This window comes from Phoxinus phoxinus (genome assembly GCF_949152265.1).
Source record: "Phoxinus phoxinus genome assembly, chromosome: 19".
Lineage (NCBI taxonomy): Eukaryota > Metazoa > Chordata > Actinopteri > Cypriniformes > Leuciscidae > Phoxinus > Phoxinus phoxinus.
In genome coordinates, this window is record NC_136894.1 from 28,992,221 (window position 1) to 29,005,866 (window position 13,646).

The 13,646-nt window shown below is 35.9% G+C and overlaps 2 protein-coding genes across 3 annotated transcripts in view; one reads left to right on the top strand and one right to left on the bottom strand.

Moving 5' to 3' along the window:
- Nucleotides 1-1,262: 1,262 nt before the first annotated feature.
- Nucleotides 1,263-9,179, bottom strand: hgh1 (HGH1 homolog). Its single transcript, XM_079592059.1, has 7 exons — nt 9,098-9,179; nt 7,875-8,464; nt 6,626-6,726; nt 6,394-6,492; nt 5,281-5,372; nt 4,450-4,572; nt 1,263-2,395 (listed from the first exon to the last, which is right to left on the bottom strand). Exons 2-7 carry the CDS (start codon nt 8,414-8,416, stop codon nt 2,147-2,149), a joined length of 1,206 nt encoding a protein of 401 aa, XP_079448185.1. The 5' UTR covers nt 8,417-8,464; nt 9,098-9,179; the 3' UTR covers nt 1,263-2,146.
- Nucleotides 9,180-9,251: 72 nt separating this feature from the next.
- exosc7 (exosome component 7) overlaps nt 9,252-13,646 on the top strand; it is a 6,515-nt gene continuing 2,120 nt past the window's right edge. Inside the window, exons 1-7 of one of the 2 annotated variants that reach the window (XM_079592061.1) lie at nt 9,252-9,350; nt 9,833-9,934; nt 10,024-10,118; nt 11,580-11,745; nt 11,846-11,916; nt 12,801-12,924; nt 13,026-13,181. In XM_079592061.1, the coding sequence (XP_079448187.1) occupies nt 9,294-9,350; nt 9,833-9,934; nt 10,024-10,118; nt 11,580-11,745; nt 11,846-11,916; nt 12,801-12,924; nt 13,026-13,181 (771 nt within the window). In that variant the 5' untranslated portion in view covers nt 9,252-9,293. The remainder of the gene's footprint in view (nt 9,351-9,832; nt 9,935-10,023; nt 10,119-11,579; nt 11,746-11,845; nt 11,917-12,800; nt 12,925-13,025; nt 13,182-13,646) is intronic. The other variant, XM_079592062.1, reaches the window with a different exon arrangement.

The window sequence follows — 13,646 nt, forward strand, 5'->3', positions numbered from 1 at the left end:
AAAAAAAAATACACATGATTTGACCGTTTATTTGATTAAATATCAAAAACGAATCGCTTTTCTACCTTCGGTACTTCCAGTAATCGCTTGATTCTGGTTCTTGCTTGATTGACAGGTGTCTCGTCCAATCAGCGATACGTATACCATTTTCAAAATATACCTACCTTTTCCGTTTTGTTTTCTGAATTGTTTTTGTGTTTTCTGAATTGTTATTTTGTTTTCTGAATTGTTATTTTGTTTTCTGAATTGTTATTTTGTTTTCTGAATTGCTATTTTGTTTTCTGAATTGTTATTTTGTTTTCTGAATTGTTTTTGTGGTTTCTGAATTGTTATTTTGCTTTCTGAATTGTTATTTTGTGGTTTCTGAATTGTTATTTTGCTTTCTGAATTGTTATTTTGCTTTCTGAATTGTTATTTTGTTTACTGAATTGTTATTTTGTTTTCTGAATTGTTATTTTGTTTTTATAATTGTGATTTGTTTTGCACCTCTCGGCCACCGTAGATAGTAGCCTACCTTTTTTTAACAAAAACAAAGCGATCGCCATTTTTTTTGTAGCGTCGTCAAAGAGTACTTCTATACTCTTTGGCGTCGTACCGCATTTTAGCACGGCTAGTTTTACCATGTTGTAATATTGGTCACTTTTCTTCTAGCCAAGTCTATTTTATTTGTATAAAACATAACATTTAGTTTCAAAGCAGTTCTACAGAATTGATACCGCCGTGAGCAAGTAAAAACTGTCACTAGGAAGATTTCTCGTACGACGAATTTCCTCAATTAACTAGTCAACTAGTCATTAGGACACTGTACAAATCTGTACTTCCTCAAAAGAAGACGTTTAAGTTTTTTTTTTTTTTTTTTTTTTTTTTTACTGTATGTGTATATCCACACGGTGGCGGCAAACTACAATTTGCTGTCATCGTAGTCATGTCTGAACGGCCCCAGATTTCAGTCTTCACATGAACTTGTGTAGATGACAGATTAACATGCTTCAAAATACTGTACTAGTTTAACTCCACAAACTATTTAAGTTATAGTCAATGTAGGTTTTTAAGTGTATACGTTTTAATTTGTATAGTTTTATTTGACCCTGGATCACAAAACTTGTCACAAGGGTCAATTTATTGAAATTGAGATTTATAAATCATCTGAAAACTGAATAAATAAGCTTTCCACTGATGTGTGGTTTGTTAGGATAGGACAATACAACTATTAGAAAATCTGGAATCTGGTGGTGCAAAAAAAATCGAAACATTGAGAAAACGCCTTTAAATTTGTGCATTTATGTTCACGATTGTGCAGCATCCACTCACAAAAATAATGTTTTATATATTTACGGTAGGAAATTAACACAATATCTTCATGGAACATGATCTTTACTTAATATCCTAAAAAATAATTATTGATAATTTTGACTCATAGAATGTATTGTTGGCTATTGCCACTAATATACCTGTACGACATGTGACTGGTTTTGTGAACCAGGGTCACATATAAATCACCCTACAGCAATTTCAAAGACGTCTAAAAATGTGGAAAAATGTTCAAGTCAGAATACCTGACTGCGATGAGTCTTTTATTATTATCATCACCAAGATCCAGCTGATGCACATTCAACGCCTTTAAAGCTGCTGGAAAATCTAGCTAAAACCTAATGTGTTTTGGAACAAAACTAGTGTTTTGGATAGAAACTAGTGATGGGAAGTTTGGATCATTTTACTGACTCTCTTGTTCGATGTCGTTCATCAAAATGAACAAATCTTTTTTCGAGTCGTTTCGTTCATTAAGTGGCTTTAAATATTATACATTTAACAGCCAAATTCCCCGAACACATCCACCTACGCAATCTTGATCATATTCTGAATTAAGAAATCATTATTATGCAGTCAAAAATTATTTAAATAATGACTTTACCATCCGAGTCTTTCGTTCATTTGTCACGTGACAGACTCAATGATGAAACCAACTATGTTATCCCAAAACCAGGTTTGTGCATTTATAATCAAACCAAAGACATTACATTTTCTGTCGTCATGATCCTCAGGTGTTCATTGTTATCCAGAGCCTTTTATTCACTGATGTTAAACATTCAACTTGATAGAGTCCATTTCAAGAAGTAAACATTTGTTTATTGTGTTTGATGTCCATTTATCTCTCCAGACCTTCTGGAGATTGTTTTGGGTTTTTCTCGGATTCCTGTTTGTCCTTTTCCAGTTGTTCCTGTTTGTCCTTCTCCATTTGTTCCTGCTCGTCCTTCTCCATTTGTTCCTGCTCGTCCTTCTCCATTTGTTCCTGCTCTTTGGCGTCCAGTTCTATCAGTTTCTCCTGCACGTCTTTGGGAATGTCCACCTCCATCAGATTCTCCATTCCCTCCTCCGGCTCGTCTCCAATCAAAACCTTATAATCAAAGACGAACAAAAATTGCACATGAAACCCTAATGCGTTCCGTCAGAGTCGCATATCAAGAGAAAAGTGGTAATGACGCAGGACAAGAGCTAATGAGATGCCAGGCAGCACTTGAGTTTTACTGTCATTCCCAAGCACCAATTTCGGGAACCCGACAACATGGAAAAACAGTAACATGATAGCTGTTAAAGTCGTGTTAGTTAGAAACTGCTGCATTATGAAAAAGCCCCCATTAATCCTGGATAAATATTAGCCTCGTTCTGTGCTTGGCATATTAGCTGTTTTATTGATGCTAATTAAAATGGTTGGGTTGAGGCAAATGGCCGAACCACTGCTTCTGGCCCGGAGTTCAAAAGGGATCTCCCAGACGTTATGGAGAATATCATGCTTTAATAGGAGACCCTGTGACATCTTTTCCATGGGGCCGTACCCAAATATAAGCCTGCCACGGTGCAAGGAACAGGCTTTTTCCACCAAATTAGTGTCTCCTGCTTTTTTCGACCAAACTCATAAATCCTGGTTTTGGAGGACTGGAACTGATCTGCATAATGTCTGGGGTCTTCCAAAGCACAACAATCCACATCCACAGAAAATGTTGCATGCAACGACCTTGCGACAGTGATGCAATAGAGATGCAACAGGTCGGCGTCGCCCGCTGACCCGGACTCCCCCGCCCCCTTCAGTCACGATGTGAAGGATGTCAACATTTATTTTAAAAGCCCATTTTAAATTTTTGGATGGATTTTAAAGGCCTTGAAACATGCAGCATTATTCAATGTGTTGACATTATTTCCATTGAAACAGGATGGGGAGGGGCAGGGCATATCTAACAGCTCCTCCCCTTTTATAAAATAGCCAATAGCGTTGAGTTTCTATCACGGTTCGGCCATAGCCGTAGAGCTCGGTAAAACCGCAGTTTCCTCCTAATCTCTAACCGTTTCTTCTTCTAATCTCCTCCATATCACTTTAAAATACAGTATTCTGGTCAGAATTGAACGTTAGCAAAGACCCGCCCCCTTTAGTTACAGTCGCTATGTCCGACAAGCTACGCCGCTCTCATGCCACACTGTTCTCACGCAGAGAAAAACACATCGCGGAGCAGAGAGGAGACTGACAGACACAGACCAGATTACTTTTTATATTAAACAAAGTCTCACCTTTCAAATTTGTTCATTTTTTAAAAGAAATGTAAACAATAAATACAGTTTTGTGGCTCTTTAATGTGTGTGTCAGATCGCTGTGTCGCCTCAGTTAAAGCCGCTCGTGAACCGATCATCTCTTCCTTCTAGTTCATTTATAGCATCAAATAAACATGAATGAACATCAGAAGGAATGTTGTTTTAACCGCGGAAAGGCGTCAGTACACTCCGCTTCTCAAGTTCAAATCCTCCCATGTTAATCTACTAACTCTCCTGACTGCTTTGTCGGATAAAATGGCGGATGGCGAAGTATGATTGGTCAGATCGCCTGTCAATCAAACTCCCTGCGAAGGGTCAATTCAAACGGGTCCGATACATTTTCTGGATCTGCCGCGACTCGATCACATGATCCGCTCTGTGTTTCGTGTCTCAGGACCGGAGCTGTGGCGGTTCACGTGACTCGAACGTGAAACCAGACGTCATTCGCCCCAACGGAAATATTATTTACACTGTCTAAATCGTTCCCTATCCCCTATATAGTGCACTGTGTGCCATTCAGCATGTAGAACAAGTGACCGATTTCAGCCGCAGCTTCAGCGTCTATTTATAATGAAGGGGGCGGAGCTTCAGATTCTAGAGAACATTTGATTGGACAGAAAATCTGATGAGGAGCTGAAGTGCAGAGTGATGTCATCAAAATCATTTTCATTTTCATCAGTTTTGAATATCTTCTGTCAGTTTAGGAGCACTAGCTTTTAGATAACAGAAAGCTAACATATTCATACTAAAATCCAAAACTCGTATGCCATCTTGAATGAGTTCTTCTCACTGAGCTGATTGCTTAGTGAAAAAAAAACAATGTTTTTCCATAAAGGATACATGCAATGCAAGTAATCTTTACAATACCTGGACGAGTTTCTCACAGGCTGAAGTAACATACGGATCTTTCTCCCATCTGTCAAACTCCCTCATGATGTAATATACGTTCTTGTCCTTCATGATCTGTCGGCCCAATCTAGTGGCTGTAAGCTGAACACAAACAGATCATTAAGAAACTGAACTACAGAACAGACTAACCAACATACAAGAGGACAAATATAGTGATTATACACTGCTGTTTAAAAGATTGTGGTCAGTATGGGGTTTAAAAAAAAGAAAAGAAATGTATACTTTAGTTCAGCAATGATGCATTAAATTGATTAAAAGTGGCAGTAATGATTCTTATAATGTTACAATTTTTAAATCAAATTAAAATAAATGCTGTTCTTTTGAACTTTCTATTCATCAAACTGAATACAAATGCATCATGATTTTCACAAAAATATGAAGCAGAACAACTGTTTTCAACATTGATAACAATCATAAATGTTTCTTGAGCAGCAAATCCTCATATTATACTGATTTCTGGAGGATCATGTGACACTGAAGACTGGAGTAATGATGCTGAGAATTCAGCTTTGATCACAGGAATACATTGACTATATATTCCCATAGAAAACAGGTATTTAGTAGTAATATTTCAGAATATTTCAGTTTTTTATTTAAAAAAGAATGGAGCTTTGGTGAGCAGAAGGGACTTTCAAAAACATTAAGAAATCTTACCAACCCCAAACATTTGAACGGTAGTGTGTGAGTGTGTGTGTGTGTGTGTGTGTGTGTGTGTGTGTGTGTGTCAATTTTTGAAACACAGGTAAATGATAGATTTGACAGGTGAAAGATATGAGATGCGGTTCATACGAGAATGAGGGTTTCTAAGAGCATCTTGCGGATATCAGGATCCTCTTCTCTCTTTTTATCCTCTGGCAGATACTGCAAGTCCACCGGCAAACCTGGAAACACAGATACACACAGTCATATGTGGCCCTGGATCACAAAACCAGTCACGAGTCACACGGGTATATCTGTGGCAATAGCCAACAATACATTGTATAGGTCAAAATGATTGATTTTTCTTTTATGGCAAAAATCATGAGGATATTAAGTAAAGATCATGTTTCATGAAGATATTTAGTAAATTTCCTGCCGTAAATATATAAAACATGTATTTTTTGTGAGTGAATGCAGCACAATCGAGAACATAAATGCACAACTTTAAAGGAGATTTTCTCAATGTTTCCATTTTTTTGCACCCTCAGATTCCAGATTTTCAATAGTTGTATCCCGACTAAATACTGTCATATCATAACAAGCCATACATCAATGGAAAACTTATTTATTCAGGTAAATCTCAATTAAAAAAAATTCACCCATGTGACTGGTTTTGTGGTCCAGGCGAGGGTCACATTTTAATAAATCGGGTGTGTAATTGTTTTACTGTAAAAATAGTGGCACAATATGACACACTTCACCTTTAAGACACTGTCTGAAGTATAAGCGATAGGAAAAGTGATCCTTGCCAGTTATATAACTAGAACACACCTCAAATGAAATGAGTATTTTGGGCTAATAGTGATACGGACCATGAAAGCACTTCAGAAAGGTCATATAAGGTCACCTATTAACTAGGAAGGTTCCTCTCGTTTTTGCATTCTGCTTATTAGCTATTTTGGTCAGAAATGCGGTGGATTAAGAGGAGAATATGGCATATATAAACATTTCAAACAGCCTTTATGAAACCGCACATTTTGAACTAACTTAGCAAATTCACAACTTCCTGCTGTAACGGCAGTATTTCCACTCTGTTCCTTCCATTTTCCTTCCACATGTTGTTGGAAATATAATATACATCAAAATGAGTAAACAGCGCCATCTACTGGACAAGCGAGAGTGTTACTGTAAGCTTTTTTTGTTTCTACATTACTTATAACTATGCAATGAAGTACTTGGATAATCTGATTTAAAGAGCATCACCTTCATTCTCTTCCTCGGAGAGCTCCTCTGGTCCAGCCAATGGTAATAAAAGATACGGTATAATATCCACCGCATCACTCAGCAGCCACTCATGATGGGCTGTGGGACAGAACGGATTAAATGCACAGATTTTTGCATTGACTTTCCTTTCAATGATAGAAGTTGCAGAAATCAAATGACATGCTCTTTACACTTTGTCCATAGACTGTTGAGCTGAACACAAGCTCCATACCGTGGTCAAAGCAGCAGTTTCTGAGCGTTCCCACCACTCCTCCTCGTCTGGTGCTCGATTCCTCGTACTGTGTGTACGGCAGAAGCCTCTGGATGACACACCTGTACAAACACACCACTAACAATATATAACCACTGTCATAATACCACTGTATTACCATGCTTTTGGAGATCTACCATGATAATATCAGTTTTTTTTTTTCTGTACCACGATAATAGCAATTTTCGAATCGAACATGCACTATGGAAATATCATGTTTTTTAAACCATTCATTGATAATTCCATGTTATTTCATGTATTTTTTTTACTATAATACCATGTTTTTGACATGAACTATATTAAAGTTGTTCCCCTGTACCGTGATAATGCAATATTTTTGGGCATATACTATGATAATGCCATGCATTTTTAAGCCATATCATGATAAGACCATGTTTTTGAACATTACTATGGTAATACTAGTATATATTATTTTACTTCTACCATGGTAATATCATGTTTTTGGTCATGCACTATGGTAATATCATGTATATTTACTCCTAACATGTTTTTGAACATGTACTATGGTAATATCACATAGGCTATTGTTTTACTCCTACCGTGAGAATACCATGTTTTTGAACGTACCATGGAATGTAATATAATTGTTTTTACTCCTACTATGGTAATACCATGTTTTTAAACATCTACTATGGTAATATCAAGTATTTTACTCCTACCATGATAATACTATGTTTTTGAATGTACCATGTTAAGAGAAAATATATATTTTTACTCCAACCATGATAATACCACGTTTTTAATGTACCATGGTAATATCAGTTTTTTTTTTTACTTCTACCATGTTTTTTAACATGTACTATCATGGTAATATCATGTATTTTTACTCCTACCACCACGATAACACCATGTTTTTGGACATGTACTATGGCAATATCATGTATATTTTTAAACCCACCATGATAACACCATGTTTTTGAACATATTTCACAGTATTGTGGTTTTCTTTTACCTGTACCATGATAACACCATGTTTTTCGACATGTACTATGGCAATATCGTGTATATTTTTAAACCCACCATGATAACACCATGTTTTTGAACATATTTCACAGTATTATGGTTTTCTTTTACCTGTACCATGATAACACCATGTTTTTCGACATGTACCATTGTAATATCATGTTTTGTTTGACACATACTATAATAATCCCATGGTTTTGGGATATGATATGTAATGATTGTGTACCTGTCCTTGTCCAGAATGAAGAGCCGTGCCTCGGGCAGCTGCGTGAGGTTAGACAGCAGGGGTCCCAGATAGTGGAGCGAAGCTTTCTTATTAAAGCCCTGGTTGCAGAAGACTTCCACCAGTCGGTCCAGTCCGATGTCCTGCTCCTGCAGAGCCCTGAACACGTCTCTGCACGTCCGCTCGTGTCGGCTCAGGTTACTGAGGATGGTGCAGATCCGATCCGCAAACACGTACTCCGGGTCCAGTAGTTTCGGCAGCAGTTTGGCCAGTAAGACCGTCTCTGTGACCAAAGGCTGGTGAAGGGTCTCGTCCGCTGAGAGGTTAATCAGGGCATGAAAACAGTCCTTGACGATGGCGATGGAGGGGTCGCTGGTTAGAGTCACCAGGGCTTGGAGGCAGTCTGGTTTGGACTGCAGGTACCGGCACCCGTCCCGGTTTCCTGTGAGGCCCAGGACGTATTCTGAGGCCTGACCTTTGAGATCAGCTCTGGTCTCCAGATTGAGAAAGGACAGCAGTTCTGCAGCTTCTCCATCACTAAGCATCTTGGCTCAAGAGTTTAATCCTGATTTTTTCTTTTCTTTTAGTCAAACCTCAAAAGAAAACACAGACAGTTTAAGCACTAGCTTAATAATAATAATATCAGATAGCTAAAATCCCAGAATAAAAATAATAAAATCAATCATTTAAAAGATAAAATGTAAAAGTTACATTTGATCAAATATTTATTTCACCTTTATTTCAATAAGTAAGAACTATTTTTATTGGTTTCACAGTATTATTCAACAATAATAAGTTTTATTCAACCTGCAAAAGAAAACACTGATAGTTTAAGAACTACCTTGATAATAACAATAATAATAATAATATCAGACAGCTAAAAATAAATAAATAAGAATAAAATAAATAGAAATTAGATTACAATGGCATAAAAAGACTGCAAATCACAGTCTTAGTATATACATACAAAAGCCATTGCATTACCATCACTGTACCATGGTACCACAGTACACAGGTTTTATAAGTAGTCAAAGTTTATTATGATTGTGTAGCATCAAAGAAGTGCAAAATAATAATCATAACAAACCGATCGCCATGTTTACAGTATACTGAACAAGCAACACCAAAAATATGTATAAAACTGTATAGAGCGCGGAAAATATTGTGATATACAATTAACAATTTTGTTTAAATTGTTTGTATTTGTTTAAATAGAATATACATACCACATTGGCGAAATAGATTAAACATGTGCGTTGAATGGAGTTCCTGCTGAAGGAATTGACATATTCCTGATCCAATCAGATTACACATTTTTTTCCCAGACTGGCATATGATTGGCTGGTTAACGCCAGGCTCCGCCTTCGCTGCCCGCTCCTCGCGCTTTGTGATGACGCACAATATACTGCGTGTGTTTGAAACATGGCAGCAGTTCAAGTGAGCGAAGCGGAGAAGGTTTATCTTATGCATGGAGTTAGAGTAAGTGAAATCGCACGATTGAAAATATAATTTGCATTTATTTAACTTTCAATTAATAGGACATCTGAAAAAAAAAAAAAAACCTCTTAACGTGTATTCTGATGTGGTCTGGTTTGGGTTTTAACCTCATGCTGTGTTGAGATTGACTATTTGTGGTCCTAGATATGTCAATAACAGATACAAACACGACAATAATAGAAACTTTGACTGTAGCCTTTAAGTTTAATTTCTATTTTAGTGTCACTGGCCTAAACAACCACATTGACAGCTCTTAAATGTATACAGTACAATAACGCAAATGTAAATAAAGAGCTGACAGGAGTGTACCACTACAACATTTGAAACCCCAAAAGACTTACATTTGTCATGGGACATGTTTGAAGTATGTTATCCACCTGAAGTGAAGTTTATAATTAGTTCTAATGAGATTTGGAAACATCACCTGATCTTGTTGAGGGTTAAAGTGTGACTATTGTTGACAGGATGACCTGAGACTGGACGGACGGAGATGTGAGGACTACAGACACATGGAGATCGAGACGGATGTGGTGTCGAACACTGATGGTTCTGCTAAAATCAGTCTTGTAAGCTGAATTAAACAGTTTGTTATAATAACATATAGTGCGTTACCTGTCACCACCAGTGTTTGTGTGATGTCGTGTGTGTTTGACAGGGTCACACCGATGTTCTCGTAGGAGTAAAGGCAGAGATTGGGAAACCCAGACCCATGGTACCAGATGAAGGTTATCTGGAGTTCTTTGTGGACTGGTGAGTGTTTAAAGATGAACACATCAAGCAAACACCAAGACTGCAATGGCTTTTAAAAATCATAAAAATTCATTAAGAACAATAGAACATGAAGACATTTGAGGGCTGTGTGTGTGTGTGTGTGTGTGTGTGTGTAGGGTTACATGAAAAGTGGGAGCTATTTGTATTTTTATTGTATTATTTATATGCTATTGTAGTACTTATTAATAATTTGAATTATTCATATAAATAATATTTAAAAAAATGAATTATATATAAAACTTGATATAAAATGTATATTAATCAATATAATTTTTTATTGTTTTCGTTTAAATTTTCTTTTTATGTTTTAGTAGTTTTGTTATGTGCTTTTGTCATTTGTTGTATTAGATTTTGTTTTTTATATTTCTATTTGGGTTTGATTTATTATTTCAGTTTTAGATTTAGTAATTATAGTACTTCCTCGTAAAGTTATTTTATGTAGCCGATGGCAACATTTATTTAAAAAAAAGTATTAAAACGTTTTTTATCCAATATTTGCGATTTTATTTTATTTCAGCTTTATTTCAATTAATACTTTTTTATTATTATTAATTTCTTTATTATTAGTCAACAATAACAACACTGGTTCCCGGACTGGAAAGGTCATGTGAACTTCTATAGTGAATATATATTTTTAGTTATACTCTACAATATTTAAAAAAGCTTTTTTTCCGCCATGGAATAAAACAATTTGAAAGATTTGCAACTTTTTATCTCGCAGTTCTAAAAAAAAAATTCACACAATTGCGAGTTTATGTCACGAAATTCTGAGAAAAAAAACTGTAAGATAAAATTTTGCAATTACCTTTTTTATTCTGTGGCGGAAACAAGCTTCCATAGTTCTCCCATGAGCCATATTCAGTACATTTTTTGTTTTAAATATATTTATTTATTTATTTAATTAATTAATGAGATGCAGCACAATTAATAAGAGAGTATACTATGCAGTGTATTAGACAGTTTAGTACAGAGGTGTGTATTTACAGGTGAAACTCGAAAAACTAGAATATCGTGCAACGGTAATTTATTTCAGTAATTCAACTTAAAATGTGAAACTAATATATTATATAGACTCATTACTTGCACATTTTATTTGGATTCCTTTATTTGTTATAATTTTGATGATTATGGCGTACAGCCCAAATGCAAAATTAGAATATTGTGAAAAGGTTTTCATAAGCTGTAAGCCATAATCATCACAATTATAAAAAAAAGGCTTGAAATATCTCACTTTGCATGTGATAAGTCTATATATATATATAACTTTCACATGATATTCAAATTTTTCGAGTTTCACCTGTAATTTAGCAGTGTATAAATATGCAAATTAGCAGGGAATATCCATAGATGATGCGTTTTAAACGTCCATGATCTGCATGCTAATTAGACACAGTCACGTCAGTTTCCACACTTTCCTGATGCTTGATGTTTCTTTTGCAGCTCAGCGAACGCCACTCCGGAGTTTGAGGGGCGCGGGGGGGAGGAGCTGGGGGTGGAGCTCAGTAACGTACTCTATAAAGTGTTCAACAACCGGCACAGCGTGGACCTGCGCTCCCTCTGCATCTGCGCGGGGGAGAACTGCTGGGTGCTGTACGTGGACGTGCTGGTGAGTCACAGAACCCGAGTCACAGAACCATTACATGAATAATGAGACGTCTACATGCTGTTGGGTTATTCTTCATGTAAATGCATGATTGTCTCGGCAGCTGCTGCAGTGTGACGGAAACCTGTTTGACGCCATATCCATCGCTATCAAAGCTGCTCTGTTCAACACACGGTGAGTTACTGTGGGTCTATTCCCATCAGAGCAGGAAATCTTACAGCTGGCAGTGTGCTGCTATTTTAGTATTATTTATATACTATTATAATATTTTCTTGTTATTTATTTGTATATTTTCAGTTGTCATTTTAATTTTTGTTTGTTTTAGTAATTTTATGCAATTTCATAATTTTATTAGTTTTACATTTTTTATTTGTTATAGTAATTTTAATACTTCAACTTATTTCAGTTGTTTTCCGAGGCAAAATTTCTAATTTGAACATTTTCCATCTAATATTTATATTTAATTTTATTTCAGCTTTATTTAATGTAACAATTGTTTTAGGTGACAATAGCAAAACTGTTTCCAGGCCTGTAAAGTCATTTTAAAGTCAGATTTTGTTGTTGTTATACATAAAAAAATAATTTACAAACATTTTTTTTAGTTTGTTTTAAAATGTCTATTTAGCATAATTATTATTATTATCTATTAGTACTTCAACTTATTTAGGTTGGTTGCCAAATCAAGTTTTTATCTAATATTTACATTTTATGTTATTTGAGCTCTATTTAATTTAACAAAATAAAATAGTATTAGTTAACAAGAACAATATCAAACCTTTCTTTAGTGAGTATGTATATTTTTAATTCTACAATATTTAAGCAGTTCTCCCATAAGCCATATTTAGTATATTTCAGGAATTTTTTTGTTTGGTTATAAAAAATATTTGTACTAAAAAGTTTAACCATTAAATCATATAAATTCCAAGGATTAATGCATTCAACTGTAAATCCACTATAAAATTATTTCATTAAAAGTTTTTATGAATTAATCATAAACATTTAAAATGGTGATTCAATGAAGTGATGAGAAACATAAGCACATCCCTTTTCCGAAACAGAATTCCCAAAGTGCGCATATCTGAGGACGAGGAGGGCGGGAAGGAGATCGAGCTTTCCGACGACCCGTACGATTGCATGCGGATCAATGTGGAGAATGTGCCGTGTATCGTAACCCTGTGCAAGGTGCAGCAGAGCCTGGGACATTACCCACAATGCACCACTCTCCTCATGTCATATACAGTTATGTTTATGTAACTTTTACCGTATGTGTTTGTGCCCTTCAGATCGGCCACAGACACGTGGTGGACGCCACACTACAGGAGAAGGCCTGTTCGGTGGCCAGTCTCCTGATCTCAGTCACACACAAAGGAATGGTCACATGCGTCAGGAAGCTGGGAAGAGGAAGTCTGGACCCGGAGAGCATCTTTGAGATGACTGAGGTCAGGTTGTTTTCTTCCCACAGTAGTTTTAAACTTTCTCCATCTTATAATTACCGGTAGTGCGGTTTGCTAAGGAATCACTTTTACTCTTATTGAGAATGAAGAGTTTGTTCAAAGCCCTAACCCTGCAAAGCCTGACATAATAGTCAGAAATATATAAAAAAATTAAAAATAGAACAGTTTATTGAACCTTTAGACAAAATATACTACAAAAGCGTTCAAAAAAGTTTGCATATGTATCATTAATAGTATCATTGATCAGACTTTTATGGCTCATATGGAGGGGAAAAAGTCTGAGCAGCCCAAACTGAGCAGAAATATGCAATTACATTTGCTGATGTTTATATGGCCAAAAAGTAAGATTTAATTCTGATGCTTGTAAATTAAATGAATGAGATCTTTATAACAGGGACTACTATCCTAAAATCCAAATAAATATAATTGTCCCTTCATATCTTTGAATGA